The sequence below is a fragment of the Aulonocara stuartgranti genome (assembly GCF_965226115.1).
Source record: "Aulonocara stuartgranti genome assembly, chromosome: 19".
In the NCBI taxonomy this organism is placed as follows: domain Eukaryota; kingdom Metazoa; phylum Chordata; class Actinopteri; order Cichliformes; family Cichlidae; genus Aulonocara; species Aulonocara stuartgranti.
This window is the reverse complement of record NC_138955.1, coordinates 12343036-12365712: the sequence shown is the minus strand read 5'-3', so window position 1 is coordinate 12365712 and position 22677 is coordinate 12343036. Positions and strand designations below refer to the sequence as shown.

Here is a 22677-nt window from a genome sequence, read left to right as displayed (position 1 = left end):
AACTCATCAAACTTGAATTATGTTATTTGTATGTCTATGGGGATATATTCTGTGTAAGTCTAGTTCATGGCTATAGGAGTCTGGGTCAGTTGTAACAGCAACAGTCTGGGTTAGTTGTAACAATAATGCAGATGTTACAACTTACCACACTATTACTTTAACTTATATTAAACAAGTTGGGGCAATGACATCAGCAGAGAGAGGTTCACTGGTCGCATTTGTATATGCGGTTAATGCCATTGGCAACACAATTCCTCCACTGTTTGTGTTCCCACACATACATTATGCAGACCTCTGTGTCAGAGATGGACCAGTAGGAAGTACTGGTAGTGGAAATAAATCAGGATGGATGCAAGAAACAGATTTCCTCATCTTTCTGAAGCACTTTGCAAACCACACCAAGGTAAGCCATGATAAAAAGTAATGGAATTGCGATGCTGGTGAACAACTACATTTTTTCAGCTTCATTGTTATTTTCAAAATTGGTGCAAGAGCTGTAGGTTATAATGCCCACTGAGCCAATGAGGCCAAACTCAAGGAAGACCAACCAAAATTAATGAAATATTCAGTTGCAGAAAATTCCATAATTTGTCTTTTTTGGGGGGTTGGAATATGTTCAAAAGCTAGATTTCTGCATTCTGTCACACACACACACACACACACACACACACACACAGCTACATAAATGGCTCTAAGTGCATTCATGTGTTGAATAAACAAAGATTACATGTTAATATTTTGTTAGTACCCTTATTTCATTGTGTTACATTTTACCCCAGGATATGTTACAACTAACCCGGACTATGGGGTTAATTGTAACATTTCACTCTTTGTGTTTGAGACCATACCATGCAATGGGTAATTGTGCTGCAGAGAAAATAGCTGCACTATTTAATAGCCGAGACATGTAAATACTTTGCATTACATTTTGAATCCACTACCTTAAAAGAGCTCCAGTTTACAGACAGAAATGTCAAAAATGTTACAACTATCCCCGGTCTCCCCTACTTCTAGCAGCAAGTCCAAAAACTCATCATTTGTTTTTCACAATTCCTTTGGTTTAATCTATGAAAAATGCTAATGATTACACTGTTTGATAGGAATAAAATATTTATGCACCAGTAAGGTCAATTACAAACTTGAAAACTTGCCATATCTCATCGTGCTGCATGTTGCGTGCTGTACTGTGTGACTTTAAAGGTTTTGTGGAAACTGGACAAGTGGAGGACAAAAAACGGGCAGACCTTAAAAAAAAAACCTATCTGCAACAAATCAACGTATTTTATTCCTGTGTGTAAGAAACAGGAATCAATCCGGCAAAGACCTAAAACAGGACCTGAGAGATGCAGCCAGACTTCAGTTGATCCATCTACTGTACTGTACAATGATCCCAAACACACTTTCAGTGGAGTAAAAACTTACCTATAAATAAAAATATACAATGGAAGACTATCAGTCATGGAATGGCCTCCCTGGAGCCTGCATCTCAATATTACTGAAGCAGTGTGGGATCATCTTGACAGAGATTGGAACAAAACCCAAACAACTTCCAAAGAAAAACAAATGAATGTCCTTCAAGAGGCCTGGAGAACTATTCCTGAAGACTCTTTAAAGAACTTAGAAAGGCTGTTGCAGAATAAAGGTGCTCATACCAAATATTGACTCTTAAGCTTGTTAGAATTGTACAAACTGTGTTTTTGCTTTATATACTCTGGTTTCATGGATGTTTGCAAATAAGTCACTACTGCTTAGCAAAATAAAAAGAAATGAGGGGTCTCTCAATACATTTGCACAGTACTGCATAAGCCATAAGCTACAAGCCAAAGAGCAGTTTCAAAAACCAGAACACGAATCATTCCTGAATATAAGTGTGTCAGTGAAATGCTGTAGTCCACATCCACAGGATAAATGTGAACAGTTTCACTACAACTGCTCTGTACTGATTTCTACTGTTTATAGCATCGGTTCATGGATGACCAGGAGTGAAACTAAGTTTATTGGAAAAACAAGAAAACAGTAGTTTTCTGATACTTTCTTGGCTTTTAATTTATTTGCTAGCAATTTAAAAATGTGTGGGACACTGAATATCAGCTCAACCAGCACTGACCAGACAAACGCTTCCCCTCCTAGAAAAATCAGTTAAACCCCAGGGGATCTAATAATTAGTGTGAATGCTTGAAAAGCATTCACAGTATTGTTCTTCTAATCTTTAAACTATTTTATTATCTATTCCGTACGTTTTTTGTACTCTATCTCCTTCAAAACCGTTCAACTTAGAAAAACCATTCAAACACCGTTAGATTCCTCTTCTTTTGGACATGACTGCTTCTATTTTTCTCATTTTTAACATTTATATTTTTTAAATTATTCAACTTTTTTCAACAAAAATTTCCCATGTATTTCAATGGAGAGACGCTTCAAATTCTCATTCAACTTACTCTTCTTTAAACTGTATCTACTTCCACATACATTGACATAGAGCCACCATTCAAACTTTAAAACGAAGACAAGACGTTCAACTATCCAACTTGTATTTATCTTTTCAATATCTATTATACTTTTTCTTCAGTTCCAGTTTAAGTTTCATGATGTCTTTTCACCCGTTTCAGAGTTTATAATGGGTGTGTATGGGACGGAATGTTGGGGCTAGAGTGAGACAGCTCAACTGCTAGAGTGAGAGGAGCAAAAAAATTAATCTTAAAATCTTTTTTAAAACTGCTGCTGTGTCCACAGCGTTTACTGTACAGGTATGATTTTACCCTCAAAACGTAGCCATCGCTGTCCTCTTTCATCCAATGTGTTTACTATTGTACTAGGTGTTATGGTTCTTTCATAAATGTCACCAATGCACAGCCTCCTCCCTCCAACTCTTCCATAGACTCTAATGTTAAAATGGCTCAGAAGGTTCGTTTGAAAATCAGAAGTACAGGGTGTCTTTACACTGTCACCACGTCCATATAATATACTCCACAGGCATGAAAACTGAGAATTCAGTAGACTAGACATTGCTGTCGCTCACGGTGAAAGAATTTCGTCAATACGACTTGTACTTTTCATTTGGGAGCGATTTGTTTGGGGCTGACTTTTCTGTTCATTTTAAGCAGCAAAAGTGAGGTGCATGTCTGTGTCCGTGTATGGAGCCATTGGGTGCAGTCACTATAGCAACCAGGCTCACGCCTGCCTGCTTAACGAGCTCTCTCTCACTCTGCCAAGATTCATCTTAAACACTTCTCTTTCAACTGCTGCTGTGTCCACAGTGTTTGCTCTACAGCCATCATTTTACCCTCAAAACGTATCCATCGTTCTTCTCTTTCCAACACCGTGTCTTTCAAAAGCTCAGAGATGTAAACCTTTAAAACTGTGTGGATCCAAGTGGAGGGCTCACATTTTAGTCATTCAGTGATTCAAAGAATATGAACTTTTAATATTCATTCAGGTGTTTTCTGACTCTAAAGTTTCTTTTCTCATTTCTTAGATTTTTCTAATTTACAATTAAAACATTTTCAGCTTTTTTCCAACTTCTTCTTCTGTGTAACCTTCAGCTTTTAGCAGTTCAGCACTTTTGTTTTCACGTTAAATTCGGGTTTTTTTTTTTTTATCATTCAACATTTTTAACTCAAAATTCAGCAATTAATTCATTTCAGTGCATACATTCAGATTCAAGCATTCACACTGCAGTTTCTTCAGAAAATGCACTTTCTAGTTGCATTAACTGTCTTATCTTCCTGCTTTCTTAGATACAGATTGTTAGTTGTTAGTATGAAGGGATGAATGATTACCTATCACAATGCTCTTACATTCAGTTTTGAGGGTTTTTCTAGTTCTTAACATATAAAGCCAATCAATGTCCAGTATTTCAACTCATATAAACCCTGAAAGCATCAGCATCAGTTGCTAAACTCCTGAAAACAAAATTATTTTCATAGTTATATCTACTTTTACCCTCAGCTTTCTTTCAGTCCAGGTGGAGGAGTGGATTTATTGCATTATCTAATACAATATTGCCTTTATCTTGGTTTAAAATAATTTTAAATATTCAGCTAACTGTGGAATAAAGATGCATATACTTAAATGGTGTAGTTAACGAAACAAATGTGAAATTGTTTTAAATTTATAGTAGTTTTAATATGCTTAATGTTTACACTAAAAGAAAACATCATCCCTTAAACACCTGTTGCATGAATTCTTTTACATTTTTAATTCATGAAATTATTTTTGAGCAATAAAAAATTTTAATGAAATAAAATAATCTTAGTGTTGACATTGAAAAGAAACATAATTTAAACATCTGCCATTTGCATTTTTAAATTTGCCTTTAATTTTTCTTCTGTTTTAAGAATTTTAATGATATATAGTTGTGTTAATATGTTTACACTGAAAGGAAACGTAATAACTTATGCGTCTAACGTGTAGATTTCAAAGAACTTATAATACCCACAATTCCTTGCGGCCACTTATCAGCCGGGTTTGTTCCTGTTTTGTTGATTACATCGGCGGTAAGGGAGTTTGTGTCCCTAAATATTCTTTATGCATGTTTTCTTCTTCTGATGTCCACAGGCAGGGAGTTTTTGCCTTCTTTGGAGAGCACTGCACTTTGATCGACTTTATTTCTACATGACTGACTTACTGCATGAAATATTAACCAATAGCAGAGCGGCAGAGGAGATGATTAGTCTGAGAAGAACGTTGACCTCTTTTCACTTTATTTCACAACACTCTTGCTGTCAGGACAAGATCCCTACCGGATTCAGTTCACTGGAAAGAGGGAAATTCGCATACCCTGATCTGGACAGCGGGCCAGATTGTGTTGCTCTGGAGTGGAAATAATTTCACCCGTGGCAGAAATGAAGAGAGCTATTTTATTTCTGATAACTGTCTATGTCTCGGTGCCTGTCATTTTATACCTGTTCCCTTGGATACTGGGCCAAGTCATATTTGCTCACTTGTGTAAGTAATGTGTCTCGAGGCCTGGGTGTTTATTCAGAGTCAAGTTATTACATGTCGGATAGAGCAGATCTATCATTTAAATGACGTAATATATTTAAGTCACGTAATACTAAGGAGACCAAATCGCCATACGCAGTGTTGTGTACTGTTTATGACAAATGTTCTCATGGGAAATACTAATGCTGAAACAAACACTGTTAACAAGTTAACAACCTGTTGATCAAGATTATGTTACTGAACATCATTGTCATTATCCTGTTAAGTTCATTATATTAATATTTAGATTTGTAAGGCATCATCAGTAGAAGATTTACCCATTTCATTTGATATGTTACTCTGCTGTCAAAAAGAATTCAATCAAGGAGTCCTCTGAGATTGGTGTGATACTTAAGGTGTTTTAAATATCAGAGTAAACACTTGAGATTTATTAGGAGTCTGGGTTCCTAGAACAACACAAAAGGAGTTAATTGTTATACAACAAAATCACAATAATAGTATTTTGATATAATGATCATTTGTCTCACACTGGAAAAAACGTACCAAATGCTAGTGGCAATTGACTGCAACCACCACAATAACAAAAGTTTTTAATTGTCTTTAAGATGCTATTAAAATTGGATTCAAACAACTTCTATTTGAAGGGATTTACGTAGCTTGATAACAAAAGTTTGTTTGTCTTTACAATAATAATTAGTATTACAGGACAGCCTGGCCAATGACATGCCATCTTTCTGTAATTTTACACATTTATTTCTTACAATTTAAGCCCAAAGAGTCTGATTTCTTTCATTTATCAGAGCACAATTTTTCTGTTATGCCGAAAAACTGAGGTGTGCTTTTTAAATTGCACGCTTTCCCCCCCTAATACCAGCGATTAAGTGTGTAGTTAAACTTTGTTTGACATCGTTGAGGTAGAAGAAGATAGAAATAGGAAGAAGAGAGAGGGATGATGGCGAGAAAGCATAATAGGAGAAATCTATCAATCTATAAATTCTGTGGAACTGACAAAGCAACAGCACTGAGTTTTTACTTATCATAACAGCCTGGTTCATAGTAGAAGAGTACAGGTGCTAGACAAATAAGACTGCTGTGCAGCTAAAATCCCATATCAGACAAGGACAGGGCAACTTTCCTCTCCCAAAAATCCAGCAACTGTCTCCTTGGTTCCCAGATGTTCACTGTACTGTACAATTTGATATTTTACAGTTTAATGTAGTTTGATATCTCATGGCATACAGTACACTGCAGCATAATCTGATATAATCTAATAATTCATAACACGACATACAAAACATGCTGACCTTGTGTGCTTTTGTTTCCTGTAGTGAGGTTTCCATTCTTTGTGGATCTCAGCAGACCTGAAGATGTCCTAAACCACACATGCAATTTCTACCTCAACACAGAGGAGGGCATCTCAGTTGGAGTGTGGTAGGTCATTTTTGGGATCCTGTTGTGTCCATTTATGTGAATCACCCGAAAATACCACGTGCATATTGAGTACAGTTGGCTCCAGACTGAATATAGCAACGGTGTAATCATTTAGCTGGACAAGAACCACTCAAAAGCTGCCTGCGTATCTTGAAATGTAAGTGGATTTGTTTGTATTGTTCACTCTTTCCCTTTTGTCCCTCTCCGGCTTTGTGTCTCATAGGCATACGCTCCCTGCCAGCCAATGGGAGAAATCCGCCAGGAGAAGCCCTGAGTGGTACCGGGAGACTCTGGGAGACGGCACTCCTGTTATTATCTATCTCCACGGCAACATAGGGACCAGGTGGGATAAGAGCAGTAGGATAGAGTCCTTGAACTGATCCTAATGGAGTCTAGTGGGTATTACAGGACTACTCAGGCCCCTGGTTTTATCCACAGGAACAAAGCGCACAGGGGTTTGTGGGTCAGAGTAAATGAGACTGAAAGCCACTTGATTACTTGTATTCATTGCTCTTATTTTGCTTCTGCAGGGCAATAAATCACAGAGTACAACTGGTGAAGGTAAAATTCATAATCTGAAGTATGTTTATTTTTTTAAAATTCTGGTAAAATGCTTTTGACTCTAAGCGTTACGATGATATTCAGATGTTTTTCTTTTGTAGATCTTAAGTGCTGCGGGGTACCATGTCTTATCTTTAGACTACAGAGGTAAGATGATTGTTGCTCATTAAGGGATCATTTTTCTGCTACACACAAACCAGATCTTCTGTTTGTTGTCCTGGAGGTTTGGAGCTATATATAAAAGCTCAGAATAAACACTTATAAAATATATTTCTTTCCTCTGTCAGTAATAACTGCATATATATCTGGACATAATAAAGAATTCACCCGGTCCTTAGCAGGTCTTTAAATCATTTAAATACAACACATGACATATTAAACAGACAGATGGCCTTGTGACTGACTGTAGAATACTTTGGTTTGCAGAGTAGTTCATGCTTGACTTGCTGCAAAATGGGCCCGAATCCTCAGCCCTCCACCACTATGCTGTGCATTATGGCGAAACATCTCTTTGGGCTCATCTGTCCAAAGGACATTGTTCCATGAGCCTTGTCATTTGTTCTGATGCAACTTTGCAAAGTTTTATTTATGGAGAGAAGAGACTTTCTCCTGACAATCCTTTCAAACAAGCCATAATTGTTCACTTTTTTTCTAATCGTACTGTCATGAACTTTAACTTTCCAACTTGAGGCCTTTAGAGTCTGATATGTGTTGCGGGTTTTTTGCAGTTTTTACAAGAAGTGCATGGTCTGACCTTTAGAAAATATATAACAAAGGAGAATCTGTTTAAAAAAGTCATCATAAGTCTGTCACTGTCAGTGAGTATACTGCATAATCAATATCTTTTAACAAGGTTTTGGAGATTCTACTGGGGACCCCAGTGAAGCTGGATTGACCAATGACGCCCTCTACCTGTACCACTGGGTAAAGAAACACAGCAAGGGGAGTCTCGTCTGTCTGTGGGGACACTCGCTTGGCTCCGGGTCAGTTTCTCATGTCACGTCAGCCATGTCCACCACTCATGATGCAAAGCTAGATGAAAGCTTTAGTAAGAAAGGAGTTTAAAACATAATTGTTTTTTTTTGTAGGGTGGCAACCAATGCAGCAGTGAAAATACAGGAGCAAGGTAGATATTTAAGCTTACTTTAAATGTCCACTCTACCATGGGAAATATGACTTTTAGGGTTACTTACGGCTGTGTGTGCATGCACGGCCTGTCACTGCCATTTTTCAACCTATCCCGAATCATTTATTTGTTCACGAAGTCACCGTTACACATCTTTTCCACAGGAGAAAGTTTTATAGATTACAGTAGAAGTAATAACAATTATCTATAAATAGGGTAGAACTACCTCGGTTCAAAGTGCCTCACTGTTACAAACCCCTTTGGCTTAATGTGCATTTTGCAGTTAATCACTGAACAATGCAGCATGATGTTTCATTAGCAAGAAAACAGATTATTCAAGTCTATAAATGTAGTTTTTAAACTCCAATCATTCATTTTATTTTCTGTTTTAATCAACTGCACTTCAATCTATTTAATCAGAGTCTGCTGTTGATGCTTTGATCCTTGAAGCTCCATACACAAGCATCGGAGAAGTCGTAGTCAACCATCGGTTCACGAAGGTGTGGACAGTCATTGCACATTTGTTTAACTGCAGCTTGCAGCCCTGTGTTTTGCTCATGTTTTCAGCAAAACACAGCTCTGTTCACTTTTGTCTTGTTCAGAAAAAAAATTTCATTCCTTAATGATGTGATTGCTAAGAGATTAATCACTTCGTCATCTGTTTGTGTGATTTAAAAAAACAAAAAACAAAAAAATAAATCACTGGTTATTTTTAATGAACCACTCCAGAATAGTGAGTTACAAAAGACAAGACTATAGATTCACCACAACTTTTGGTTTTTCTCAAGCCCAGTTGATTCCCTGTTTAATCTATACCAATAAAGCAACAGTTATATAAGAAAAATTGTATTGTTAAAGCCCCTCAATCGCAACAACAATTGTGAAAGTTAGCTGCTCTAAACTGAGTCTAGCTTTGTTGGCATTCTCTTCCTGTTTATGAAAGAGGTTTTCCTCACCAGCATCGCCAAATATTTCCTTACAGTGGATCACTGGGATTCTCTAACGTTGGATCTTTATCATAAAGTATGAAGTGCTTTGACGTGACTGATGCTGCAAAGAGGGATTATATAAATACAATTCAACTAATACAGTGTAATTTTGTGTATGAATTGCTAATATTTACTCCACCTCCACACATTTATAAAGTAGACTGGAGTCTCTCACAGAACCTTCTGTTCTGCCAGTGTTTTTGAAAGGATATTGCAGCATATTTTCCATCTTTTTTTCCAGATGTACAGGTTCCTTCCAGGATTTGAGAGCTTGCTGTGGAACATAATGAAAATGACCAACATAGTATTTGCTAATGATAAAAAGTAAGTGTGGCATATTTTACTCCGAAAGAAATGCAAAGAAGTGTTCTGCATTTCCACATTAGATCTCTCTCACGTTTTTACTCCAACATCTTTGCAGCTTGAAGTCCCTGATCAGTCCACTTCTTATTCTGCATTCAGAGGATGATAATGTTGTTCCTTATCACATGGGCCTGGAGGTACAGCTGGTACTCTTCCTCTCCATTTGGACAATTTCCTCTAGTGGACTTTGCTGCTTTTTTGCTGAATACTCTGTATTTGTTGTCTCCAGCTGTACGAGATATCACTCCAGACTCGGAGGAAATTAAACACCGATGCACACGTCGAAATGATCTCCTACAGTGCAAGTCTTGGATTCTCCCACAGCAGCATCTACTTGGATCCCAATTTATCAGGTGTGGTTAGGTAAGGCAATATCTAAAATTGATTAATTGCTTTTCCATTGAAGGCGGTCTATTATGTTCATTTTTAGGTCCCCTTAACCCCTAAAATGAAAGCTTTTTCTGTTTTGGTTGCAGGAAATTTCTAGAAAACCTGAGACACTAGAGTGGCGGTCCCTCCTCCGGGCTCACAGTTCCTCGTGGTCCTCATTGCTTTGTAGGTTTTGTGAAAAAAGTCCAACACACTGGCCAACTTCTTGCACAAAAGCTTCCATATCTTACAAAGATGTCAATAAAAGCACAGTACTGTATGTCGTTACACTCTGTTTTTATTTCAACACAGAGGAACACATGTTGATCAGAAATGTAAGTTTGCATACTTAACTAAGTTACAAATGCCTTTAAATCCTTGAAATTGTTCTGAGTTTCTACAGAAATGTAACAAATGTGAGAACAGTCAGCTGACTGTGATCCTACTGGATTCCTGAAACCTCCACCCACCCCCATAATGTTAAATATGAGCAAGTTATTTGGAAATACTGAAGCTTGCTCAGCACAGTGACTCGCAGTTTAAGCCTACTACATGCATTGTGCTAAAGAAGTATAACAGTGCGTTGACAGCAAAGTAGTCCTCAAAACAGTTCAGTGATATGCAAATTGAAGGCTTAAACCAAACAGGAACGGTTAACATGCTGTAAACAAAAAGGCAGCCTCACAGTTTCTTAAGAGCTTTGACAGTTTCTTCGATGGCTTCCCTGGGCTCGCTTGGTGGCGGGATTTTGAGGTTGGTCGGCTCCACGCCCCACACCTCTGTGGCGTACTCTTTGATGGTTCTGTCACTGGAGAACTTTCCCGTTGCAGCGATGTTCTTGATCACCATCTTCGTCCACTCCACTGGATTCTTTTAGAGAAAAATAAAAATATAATTTATCATTTTAGGTTTTATATTTAGTCTTCTAAAAAAGTATGTTGGTAGCAAATACTTAATTTTTTTTGAATGGGTGTGCAAGTGCATGCATCATGGTGAGAGTCACACTAGCCAGTTAATTTTGCAGGTTTGTGTATGCGTCTGTAAAGTCCTTTAAAACTCCATTATTTTTCATTAACCAGCAGGGGACTTTCTCACTTTCCAAAAGAAGTCCAACTGTTTTTTGACCTCAGTCAACATATTTTAGTGAGTTTTTGGACTCAGTTGCTAGTGTCAGGTGTTATTTAATACAACATGATATTAATTTGGTAAATGATGGCTCACTTTAGAATTAAAGATAATTGAGAAAGCAGGATATGGTTTTGGGCGTGGCGACCCTGTGGTTGATAAGCTGGTACTGTATGAGTGTGAGAACCCTCAGTTTCTTCAAAACAATGTCTGTCGCTAAGTGCCCATCTTTTATATGCCAAACACTGCATATCTGTCTGAACAGATTTGTTAATACCTGTGCAACCCTGTGATTAAGGGTTTAAAAGCTACTCATGCTTTGGTTTAATCAGCAAAAGTCAGCTGGTGTGCTCCAAGTCCATGCAAGATGTTCTAAAGTTTTTGTATTTGTAAACAGCGAGAACTTCTTCCTGTGGGAAATGGTTAGAAATGGTGCAAAATAACAGTGTAGAGAAGTACAACTGTAATTAGAGCCGCATGTGCTACATTAAAGAATTTGATACTGTACAGATGCTAAATGGGGAAATGTAAAGCAGCTTTTTTATGAGAAACAAAAGGAGCAGACAAATGAAAACTTTGCAAAGGTGTTGCAAAGCGAATGTCACCTTGTAGAGCTTGCTGACTTTTTCTTGGCATTTCACGTAGGCTTCAAAGTCTGCGAAAACTTTGAAACTGAAAACAAACAGACAAACGAACCCAACAACCGTCAGATTTTTATAACATTTAATTGCTAAAGACAGGATCAGCTGATCATGTAACTTGAAATTACTCACCGGTCATATTTGAAAAGCATCTCGGTGAGGTCTTTGAACAGCTCTGGATTTTTGGGGCTAAAGAATCCACTTGTGATCTGATCCATCACTTGCTTCAGCTCAGGAATCTTTTTGTAGTATGCCATGGCGTCATACCTAACAAAGAACAAGTAAGAAAGTTGGGTTTTCGCAGCATTAAGTTACAGATCAAAGTCTGTGAGAGACTTCCTTACCCCTTTTTGTCCATTTCAGCTACATCCTCTACCCTCATGCCAAAAATGAAAAGGTTCTCCTCTCCGGCCTCCTCGGCCATCTCCACGTTGGCTCCATCCATGGTGCCGATGGTCAGGGCTCCATTCAGCATGAACTTCATGTTGCCTGTTCCTGAAGCCTCTGTGCCTGCAGTGGAGATCTGCTCTGACAAATCCGTAGCAGGAATCACTGAAGAAGAGCACATGAAAATTTAATTACTTGCAAAACATCTTTCTCACTTTATCTGAGTTGCATTTTAAAGCGAATGGTACCTTTCTCTGCAAGAGACACTCTGTAGTTCTCAAGAAAGATGACCTTCAGCTTGTTGCCCACCACAGGGTCATTGTTCACCACATCAGCGACGGAGGTGATCAGCTTGATGATCATCTTTGCCATGTGATACCCTGGTGCAGCCTGCAGAGCATCACACAATCACAATCATTACCCTTCTTTGTCTGTTCATCGCACCAGAGTGTTTGATTTGGCTGAATTGCTACCTTTCCACCGATGATCACAGTTCGTGGTACAAAAGGTGCGGTAGGGTTCATTTTGATGCCTATGAAGCAAAATAAAAAAATAAAATAAAGAAACTCTATATTAGTGATTTAAACAATAACCATCTGGACTCTATTCATTTTCAGAAAGTTACTGATTTAGTCAAAATTAATGAATTAAAAACCTGCTCACACATTTAAGGCATAGAGCAAAGCACACAAAAATCAGCATTTTACGCACTCATACAGTCATTTTAAGTAATTTTCAGTGTTTCAAATTTTGGGGATTTGCATTTTTACTTCTTGTTTTACAGATCCATCATTTTCCTGCTGATTTGTTTCTGAAATTTGAAAAGAAAAGCATTTGGGAAATATTTTTTGCTTTCTTTTGAGAATTTGATGAGAAAAAAAAAATGCTACCAGTCAATTTCTTTTAGCATACAGATCAGAAACAGCTTAAAAAACCCCCACACAAAACAAAACAACGGCCTAACAGTGCAGATCTGCTAGGCTGCTGCATGCTCCAGCTGTACATACAGTTCTCAAACTGAGGGGAGCAGTGAGCCACTGCAGGTGAACAAACATGAAAAATATAGATTGAAAGAATTAGTTATGCAGGGAACAACAAGTGCCTCATTAAAATTCAGCTCTGATGCTTTTCATTGCCAAAAAACCGACACACGGTCAGCAGAAAACTTGAGAATTCCTGAGCTGAGCACATCTACATAAAGCCAAAATGTAATCTTATGCAACTCATTGGCGTGAAGCTCCTGGATTGCCACATTGCATGACATATATGGCATGTGTGTGCAGAACATTTCCAAAAAAGGAAAGGACTTTAAGTGCAGGTATAGTCAGCATCATGTTGCACAGAATAAAAGTGTTGATGAAACTGCTGCTGTCCTGTTTATTACAACCTCAGGGCTGCATGGAAAATTCCCACAGCTGAGTCAGACAGCCACATTCTTCATGTTTGCTTTAACATGCACAGCTGGGTGGGTAGTCTGCCACATCGGGACATGTCAGATTGTGTCATGTAAATTATCACTCAGAAAATCAGCCATTATTAAAGCTTTTGGCACTGAGCAATCAAACTGCACGTGCTGCACGTACGGTTGTACATAGTGATGATGTGCAGGCAGTTAAGGAGCTGGCGCTTGTATTCGTGGATCCTCTTCACGTGGACGTCAAACATGGAGGCTGGGTTGATTTTCACTGGGTACTCCTTCTCCAGGTACTGGGCAAATTTCACCTTGTTGTCCTGTGACAAAAGGAAAAGAAAAATACATACCAAGTATGTGACTTGGCAGGAAGATGCTGAGGTGAAATTGCTAAATAACTGACGAGTGCCGCCTGGACACGTACCAGGTTTGAAAACCACAAACTGCAATCATGCACAACACAATCAGATCGTTTGAGCCTGCAATGATGTGCACAGGCATTGAAAAATGATATGTAATTTTCCAGCGAAGATCAAATTTTTAGTTTCATGGTGCAGCAGAACAAACACTACCATGCAATCATAAGCTACATAAGTGTAAGGGCTAATATTTAGAATCATTTCATGTAAGTGGAGATCATTTATCTGCATTTCAGGAGCGGGACCACACCTGATACCCTCCCTTTCCGGTCCTATGTCTATCTATGGCTCACATGGGTATCTGCCTACCCTGGGAGCTTCTGCCAGTCTGCTCTGAGGCCTTCCCCAAACTGCATCATCAATTTACGATGGCCCATCTGCCATTGTCCAATCTAAAAGGAGGATGTGATCTCAGCTAGTGAAACTTATTTTAAAGAAAAAAAAAAAAGTATCAGAGGAAACCAATAAATGCTATATGCAGTTCTGAGGCGTTCTTGAATCCAATGCCATTACCTCATTTTCTGTCTGAATAGTGGTGCAAGGAGTATTTACTAAAAGACTGCAGAACAATGCTACGACTGGTATTAACAGATATGATTTCAGTACAAACAATAGTGATGCAACAGTGTGTAAACCAGAACCAGTCCAGTGGCAGATGGTTGTGAAATCACTGAGCAAAAAAGATTTTACAGCACAACTCCTGCTTTACTGCAAGGGACAGACAGAAATTTTTAAACATTCCACAACTATTCTTTTATTTCTGTAAAGTAAAATGAATCAATTATGTCTGCCAGATGAATGAAGCTCAATATCATCTTTCAAGTGTTTGAGCATTAGAGTGTTTTTGACTGCTCCCTTATTTCCTGATGCCCTTGCCATTTATCCAGGCTTCATACCATCGCTGGGACTTCACAAACTCGTGTCCTCCCAGTTTCAAATCGGGGATCATGTAAGACACTACATCTGGAAGCCACTCCCAATGAAGCTGAAGTATAAATGCCCACTTTTTAAAATTTTACTCTTAAAAGCACAGTAATTGAATAAATCTACTCAGGTACTTTGCAGTGACACCTTCCACGTTACCTGTTTCACTTTAGAGACATCGCGGATGAAGGTACCATCATTAACAAGGTCATTCAGCTTCTGCAGCTCATCGAGGTCCCTCACATAATCCTCCCCGATGGCCTGAAAGACACTTAAGGTCAGGCTAAAATATGCAAACACACATCGACAGTTTACACTTCAGCAGACTGTTTGTAAAATAGCAAGTAAATGCACTGCCAAGAACACAGCCGCTTGATACATCTCTAAAGATTTAGGGGTCTTAAGCGGTCTCTTGGCATCATTACTGCAGCTGAAACAGACCTCGGCTATAAGCTCCGCCAGTCCAGGGTTACAGAGGAGCAGCCAGCGTCTGGGAGTGATGCCATTGGTTTTGTTCTGAAACTTGTTTGGTTCTAGTTCACTGAAATTACGAAACCTAAAGGAGGAAAGAGAGAAATGTTCAGAAGGATAGCTGTTATACTAAAGCTTTTAAAACCAGCAGCAATACTACAGCATTTGTAATGGTCTCCTTAACACATAGTATTCATATACAGAAAAAAAATGAATAATTATCATCTCCTGCTGAATTTGTAAGTTTGCTCACTACTTATTTCACTCAAGGACATGCAAATCAGTTGATAACTTTCATGTTTTGTTCTGGATCTTTAGGTGATATTTTGTCTCTCTCCATTAAAACGAAACTACCCTAAAAATTTGTGTTGTGTTTGCGTGTTTGGAAGCGAGCAAACATAAGCGTTACCCATTTAGCTTTGGTTTTAGGAAAAAAAAAAAAAAAAAAAAAAATTGGACAGTACACATCAACAAGCAGCCACCTGAAAATGTCCTTCAGCATTACAGTACCACACAGGTATTGAGGGTTTTGGCCTTTAGGAGAGTTTCAACATGCAGTTGATGTAATGGTGAATAAAAGAGGTAAAGATTCAGTCCTGTTGTAACATATGAAGCCATGCTCATTTAGCAACAAGTGGTGCAAACTTTCTCTTTTAAAAGCATCTGTTATAATGACATTTAAAGATTTCCTTTTTTTTTTTTTTACTGAATTTAATGGCAGCTGCAGCGCTCGTTTGGTCTTTAGTCTGATATTTGATTGACTTTTTTACTGCATCCAGCAGCAGAGGGCTTACACTTGGGTCTTGATGATGTTGGAGTGTATCTCAGCGACTCCGTTGACTGCGTGCGATCCCACGATGCACAGGTGCGCCATGTTCACCCTCTTGCCTCCGTCCTCTTCAATCAGAGACATTTTCCTCAGCTTGTCCATGTCGTTTGGATAGAGAGCTACAATATTCTGCAGAAAGAGAATAGATGGTGACATGTCCATCCCATGAATCATCAATGCAGTTTGTCATTATGGACACTCTTAATGCAAAACTAAAGAAAAAGTCCAGTATACGTACATCAAGGTGGGCCTGATTGATCTGGTAGATGATTTGCAGGTGTCTGGGTAGGAGTTTTTCCATCAGCTGCACAGGCCAGCGCTCCAGAGCCTCGGGGAGAACTGTGTGGTTAGTGTAGGCAAATGTTCGCGTTGTGAGGTCCCAGGCCTGAAAATAAAGAGAAAGTTTATTCTTTTGCAGTCATTTACACACATTCTTGATTTCATCTCTTCTCCCAGTTCATTAAAAGCCTCCAACCTCCTGCATTTTACTTCTTAACATGGCAGTCAACTTCTTCTGCTTTGCCTATGCAATACTGAAGCATCTGTTTCTTGTGCTACCTTACTTGCCCATAGTTGTTCATGATTTCCTAATTAAAGCTTGTTTTAAATCGGTCAATTTCTACTAACCGTGTCCCAGTCGATTTTCTCAATGTCCAGAAAGATTCTCATCAGTTCGGGGATGGCCATGGCTGGATGGGTGTCATTTAGCTGGATGGCTACCTAGAAAACACGGCATCCTGCAATTAGATGTTGGTTTCCTTCCCGTTGACCTCCTAAAACACTACAGGTCGTGCATACATTTAATATGCATGGTGAATATCTTTCTCTCATCTTTCTAGTAGATCACTGTTCTGCTTTAATCTTCTATGAATAAGGAACTTTATTGTGCAAGTGAAGAAGTATCTTGGAGAAAAACTGACTTGTGCTGCCACACAGGTTTGTTTGGAAACAGCAAAAAACTGCTCCTTGTTACAACAGGATGGTCAAAGTTACAAAATACAATGAAGTAATGAACTGCAAATGCACTGAAACAAATGCTACCATTTTGCCTTTATTATTATAATTATTAGAAAACTCAGAGTGTTACTTTGTCTGGGAAGCTCTTGAATGATGTGCGACCGGGTACGCCTTTCTTAGTGGTCTTGAAGCGACGGATAATGTCTTGGAGTGTGGCTGCCACGACAAAGTATTCCTGCTTCAGACGAAGTTCTTTTCCTTCAAAAAACTGTAACAACAAGTGTTATAAGTGGTGGAAAAGAAAAGAAATATGTGACTTGCACTTAATGCAAAAGAGTGACGATATTGAAATTGACTGCCTATAAACTTACATTGTCATTTGGGTAAAGTACACGGGAGATGTTCTCCGCCAGGTTTCTGTCCAGAACGGCTTGGATGTAATCTCCCACATTAACTACAGACAAATATTACAAATTCAATGCTTTAAATTTAAAGTAAAAGAACAAAAATGTACAGGAGGGGGGGGGGGGGGGGGGGGGGGGAATGCAGCGTTTGAGGGATTTGGCAATGCATAAATCTTGTTGCATGTTTCCGTTCTGCAGCAGTTGTGCAAAATTTGCCAGTTGAATACTAAAAAAAGGAAACATGACTTTAAGCAACTATGCATTTGTTAAGTGTAATTTCCGAGTTTGTTCTTGCAATGACAAAAAGTAGTTGGAGCCTCACACCACTGTTGGCAAAATATTCAAGCAGCCTCACACAGAGAAATTTAAATGGACAGTGAAAATTCATGACCTACAGTCTTTCAAGTTAAAATCATTGGGAGCGCGGGCAGACCACAGCCTCATGGTGTTCACAGTGTTGTTCATATAGCCAGGGATGGGTGTGTCATAAGGCATTGCGAGAACCACCTGCAAGTTAAAACACACAAAAACCCCAAAACACATTTATAGAATACTGTGATGTACTCTCCCGTTTTCCCAACTGCCCCAATAACCAAAAACACACCATAAATTAACATTTTTTATGCCTTCTTAACAATATTCTTATAGTAGGATACTATGTTGAAGAGCTGGTGTGCATACATTTATGGATGTTTGTCTGTTTTGCTGATTCTCATCAGCTGTAACTACTAAAGACTTCCATATTCACGCATTGCTGAAATAACCTATAAAACCTATTTCTTACTTCATCAATATTTCAGTATCAGTACCTGAGTGTCAACCCATTTTGGGCCAGCTCTCGTTTCCTCCACTCGTCCATAGAAGTGCACGGGCAGCATGTACTCGGGGCGAGCCTTCTCCCAGGGGTTTCCATGTCTCAGCCAGTCATCTGCCTCTTCCACCTACAGTAGGTCACAAGTTAGAGCTCCAGGATAAGAGTCACTGAACGAGACACAAACTCCACTTAGAGCACGAGGTCCAATCAGGGCCCTATTCCAAGTGACATGTTCAACAAACCAAGTTAAATAATTAACTCTGAATCGATCAACTCAGACTGGAGTTGAGAATTAGTTCAATCAGCTCCGAGTATATTGACCTTGAGTAAAGCATGTGCATGAGTAGACAAAAGAAAATCATCACGATTCATCGTGGCAACAGATAAATAAAGAGCAGAAGCTTTATTTTAATAATAATAATAAAAAAAGAACATGTCTCGGTGCTGATTATGATATTTTACTATAAAAGACAGGAGAGAACAAAGGAGGTATGTTAGTTTGCTTGGTGACAGTGGGATGGACCTGCCCTCAAGTCAGTTTTTCATTAAACAAAAGCTGTTTTGCAGAAGTTAAATATGTCAGGAATATAGGTCATCTTGGGACAAACATGCTGCAATAAATGCTGGGACAGAATAAATAAATAATAACATAAAGGAAACATAAATGGTTTAGGACAGGATGAGCTGAGAAAGAGTTAGAATAGATCTAAGTAGATCTTTTTTGGATCTATCCTGCTGTGAAAGTGGGCTCTGACCTGGACATGGGTGGCTGATCTGTTATGTGGAGTCACTGCAATCTGACCCACTGAGACTGAATCGGGTGATTTTGAGTGAAATATACAAACTTTTACAAAAGTAATCAGATTACAAGCAGACTGTCTGCAGGCTACTTTTTGAAAATTCACTCAGTTCAGCCTCATCTTTACTCCAAACAGTGTGGCAGACTTTGTACAGAGAAGTTATTTAAACAGTGATTGCTACAGTGTTGTAGAGTAAATGTTTCCAGTGGGGACCACACATGCAGTCTGACAGCTGCATTAGTGTCCACAGAGTCACAGGGTTACAAAGAGGTAGGCTACAGAGCATGGAACATAATCACCGCCTATGTTCTCATACATTGATGAGTGAACGATTATGAAAGTGTTCATCTTAAACATAATAAAATAGTGACCTACTATCCAACTGGGATCTTTGATAGCAACTTTATGAATGAGGAAATTAAACTGAGCGTCATTCAGCTGGCTCGTGCGCTGCAGGAGGGGAGGAGTCAGAGTTTGGTGAAGAAAACCGTCCAGTGATCAGGTGAAGTTTACAGAGTCCGTTACCCCCGTGATTGACTCACAGTTGATGTGAACCCATCTCAGGGTTCACAAACTTGGAGTTGCTGGCTACAGCAGCTTCCTCGAGTAGATTTTGAATTTACGCTGTTCACCAGCAACGGGGATTGATACATGCAGGTTCAGTCACACTGTGCAGGTTTATAGGTTGCTGTTCAGAAGTCCATGTTTACACTGAGAGTTTGAACTTCAAATAAGCAGCAAAAAAAAAAAAAAAAAAAAAAAAATCCAAAGGGCAGAAGCCTTTTTCTTTATCACAAGATACACAATGTTTTGTTCCTATACAATCAACCAACCAGCTGCTTGCATCACTCGAGCAGTGCTAAACACAGGTTTTTATTAATGATTAGCTTTATGAGTATTCTGACCTAATAATTTCTACTTTGGCCCAAATCAGCCTTGAGTTCTAGAAAAGTGAGTTTAATCAGTTTCATTGTAGTTTAACTGCAAGAGTCCACAAAAAAGGGTAATTAATGTAAAGCTTTGAAAATAAGATGCAGGTACCTGCCAGCCATCTCTTATCTTCTGGTTAAAGATCCCATATTCATATCGAATGCCATAACCGTACGCTGCAAGTCCCAAGGTGGCCATTGAATCCAGGAAACATGCTGTGTGCAGAAGAATTAGACATGAAATCAGAAACATAAAACCCCTGTAGTGAAATTAGAATTGAATTCATTTTAATGGCTGGAAGTTGATAGAATAGGCACGCAGAGATATTTGATAGAGGAATGCCAAAATAACCTGGAAATAGCAATGACATATTGCTGTAGTGGAGATAAGGAGATAAGGAGTTCGCCTGCAAAAAGACTCATCTTTAACCCTTTTGCAGAGTTGCAGCATACTGAATTTTATTCTCTGTTTTCCAGCTTTTCCTGTTAGTTAGGACTCCCAGAGGAGAGGCTGGGCAGTGAAAACCTTTTCCTCCCTTTCTCCCAGCCTCCTTTTAAACACTTGCATTATTTTACCTGCCAGTCGGCCCAGACCTCCATTCCCCAGCCCTGCATCCTCCTCCATCTCCTCCAGCTCTTCCATGTCCAGGCCAAGCTACAGCAAAGCATTAAAAAACAAAACAAAAACAGAAAAAAAATCAGCAGTGTCATTATGTGCGGTCAGTTTGTGCGGCTGTGGATGCTGCAGAAATTGCTGCAATAAACCAGACCTGATAGATGGCTTCATCGCAGGCGTTCTGCAGCCCGAGGTTGATCATTGTGTTTTGGAGTGTTCTGCCCATGTAGAACTCCAGAGACAGATAGTACACTCGCTGGTCATGTGAAAGAAACAGAAACACTAAATATTTGCACCTGCTACATCATCAGTCTTCAACTACCCCAAAACACTGATAAAGTCTTTGTGGCTTTTGTTGCAGTTTCAGAAATGAAGCAGTAAGTGCAACAGACAGCAATTTTTTTCTGCATAAAAAAAAGAACAGTGGCTCATTCTAATAAGGAAAGTTTTATGCAGCGTTTAGGTACCTCCCATAAAAAGGGAAACACTAAAGCGCATAAAGTTGTGGTTTTTTTTTTTTTTTGTTCTCTCGTTTTAAATTTCAGGAAATGCATTCTCTGAGAAAACAGTCTACATGTAAAGATATTTTTAATCTGCCAGTTTGACACTCTGCAGAATAGGTTGGCTGCACTACAGCTGTGTGCGCGTTTGTGGTGGAGTTTAACTTTGACACTAAAACTTCTTGCTGTTACCTTTGGGTCCACCTCATAATAAAACTGCTGTGTTCTGATCCATCTCCCCACCAGGTGATCTCTCACGGTGTGGGCCAGGGCAAAGTAATAATCCCTTGGTGTTGCAATGTTTCTGTCTTTCACCAAAGTGAAGTGCAGGTGTCGATTAAAGCCCTTTTTCAGCTCTGCCACGTTCTCCACTCCCACGATCCCCCTGATACTGATCTGCTTGCGCTTCTCCTGGTCGGTGAGAGGTGTCGCCATGGTGGGTGCGCAGTTTCGGGGCTGGGAAACCGTGCCTGTCCTGGACTGAAAGTGAAGTTAAATGGGAAGAGAGTTGCCGTTTTCATGCACTAGTCTCCTCCTCATGCTGGTTGTTATTGGTGAGTGCAGGGGGAGGGTGGTGCCTCTGCTGACCTGAAAACGGCAGGAAGCAGAAACACCACAGATAAAGAATGAATGGCTCTTTATCTGCAGGGTTTTTTTTGTTTGTTTTGTTTTTGGTATGATTTGATGTTATATAAAGGTGAGCAAGTGCTGACTGCCCTGAGTGCTTTTATATGTAACGTAACAACACATGGAAATATGTATACATGCATATAATAAATATATAAAATATTTTTTAAATATAATATAGAATTTTTTGCACGCTGTCATTTTGGGTAGCTTCCAAACTCTGTCTGGCCCCTCCAGTAGGTCCCTAGAGACACACCAGGGGACAAACTAATGATTTTATCCGAATCGAAAACTTAACTTTTTTATTCTTCAGATAATTACTGAGGAGTTAGAAAATCGCTAATTTGCTGTTCTGCGCACCTCATTATTGGAGTCAAATATAAAACTGAATTCTGAGCCACCAAGTGGCTAAAGGGGGTAATGCAACAGCTAAAACTTGGGGCTCTTCTGATACTTGTAAGAGAATTTGCAAACCGCTTTCCATTATTTATGTATGTATCCATATATTGTTATCTGAACAGGATTTAACAACAACCATTAACTATTATGATTTGTTCATAGCTCAGGCGCAGGAACTATAGTGTGCATCTCTTGAATTGTTTTCAATGTAATTTTTGTATTATGATGTTTAAATTAAAAATAAAGTAAATAAAATAAAGATATATAAAGTAGAATAAAATGGGACACTTGTGTAAAGTGCAAGAGCCTAAAAATTATACATAACAATGATGCTTCAAATTAAAACCCTATGTCTGTTTATCTGACAAGGTTAGTGATTTTATTTGGGTAGACTCATCTCTTGGTTGGTTTTACTTCCTGTCTTTGTCTTTTCTCCTCTCATCTGTAATTGTCTGCCCCATCCTTATTGGCTCCTGTTACTCATTTCTCTGCAACTCCACATCTCAGCCTCTTTAACTACCCATTTACCCAACATATCTTAATCCACTCGCTGCTGTTCCTTTTGTTGTCTTTTTGCTTTCCTGATGTGCACATCTTCCATCCAGCCTTTTCAGCCTGCACTGAATCTGTCTTGCATGCCT

General features: G+C 39.0%; 2 protein-coding genes across 3 annotated transcripts; one reads left to right on the top strand and one right to left on the bottom strand.

Moving 5' to 3' along the window:
- The first annotated feature begins 4435 nt into the window (after positions 1 to 4435).
- Positions 4436 to 10063, top strand: LOC309695464 (lysophosphatidylserine lipase ABHD12-like). 2 transcript variants are annotated; one of them, XM_082516143.1, is made up of 13 exons: positions 4436 to 4496; positions 4729 to 4947; positions 6273 to 6375; positions 6599 to 6718; positions 6906 to 6936; positions 7038 to 7083; positions 7790 to 7919; positions 8025 to 8062; positions 8483 to 8562; positions 9293 to 9375; positions 9473 to 9551; positions 9644 to 9777; positions 9891 to 10063. In XM_082516143.1, exons 2-13 carry the CDS (start codon positions 4845 to 4847, stop codon positions 9916 to 9918), a joined length of 975 nt encoding a protein of 324 aa, XP_082372269.1. In that variant the 5' UTR covers positions 4436 to 4496; positions 4729 to 4844; the 3' UTR covers positions 9919 to 10063. The 2 variants fall into 2 exon arrangements, with proteins under 2 accessions (XP_082372269.1, XP_082372268.1); XM_082516142.1 differs by lacking the exon at positions 4436 to 4496 and having other exon boundaries at positions 4503 to 4947.
- Positions 10064 to 21590, bottom strand: pygl (phosphorylase, glycogen, liver). The gene is made up of 20 exons (XM_082516138.1): positions 21203 to 21590; positions 20665 to 20766; positions 20471 to 20549; positions 20007 to 20110; positions 18161 to 18292; positions 17747 to 17858; positions 17319 to 17401; positions 17078 to 17215; positions 16618 to 16710; positions 16229 to 16375; positions 15956 to 16119; positions 15132 to 15246; positions 14850 to 14951; positions 13520 to 13667; positions 12410 to 12468; positions 12185 to 12326; positions 11894 to 12101; positions 11682 to 11816; positions 11514 to 11580; positions 10064 to 10653 (listed from the first exon to the last, which is right to left on the bottom strand). The coding sequence occupies exons 1-20, from the start codon at positions 21443 to 21445 to the stop codon at positions 10465 to 10467; spliced, it is 2562 nt and encodes an 853-aa protein (XP_082372264.1). The 5' UTR covers positions 21446 to 21590; the 3' UTR covers positions 10064 to 10464.
- Between the last annotated feature and the right edge of the window lie 1087 nt (positions 21591 to 22677).

Coding starts and splice junctions, on each gene's coding strand:
- LOC309695464 (XM_082516143.1), top strand. CDS start 4,845: ATGAAGAGAGCTATTTTATTTCTGATAACTGTCTATGTCTCGGTGCCT. Junction 4,948..6,272: donor AGTCATATTTGCTCACTTGT/GTAAGTAATGTG, acceptor TGTTTCCTGTAG/TGAGGTTTCCATTCTTTGTG. Junction 9,552..9,643: donor CTTATCACATGGGCCTGGAG/GTACAGCTGGTA, acceptor TGTTGTCTCCAG/CTGTACGAGATATCACTCCA.
- pygl (XM_082516138.1), bottom strand. CDS start 21,445: ATGGCGACACCTCTCACCGACCAGGAGAAGCGCAAGCAGATCAGTATC. Junction 11,817..11,893: donor GCTGAAATGGACAAAAAGGG/GTAAGGAAGTCT, acceptor GTTCTTTGTTAG/GTATGACGCCATGGCATACT. Junction 10,654..11,513: donor AAGTCAGCAAGCTCTACAAG/GTGACATTCGCT, acceptor TTTCTCTAAAAG/AATCCAGTGGAGTGGACGAA.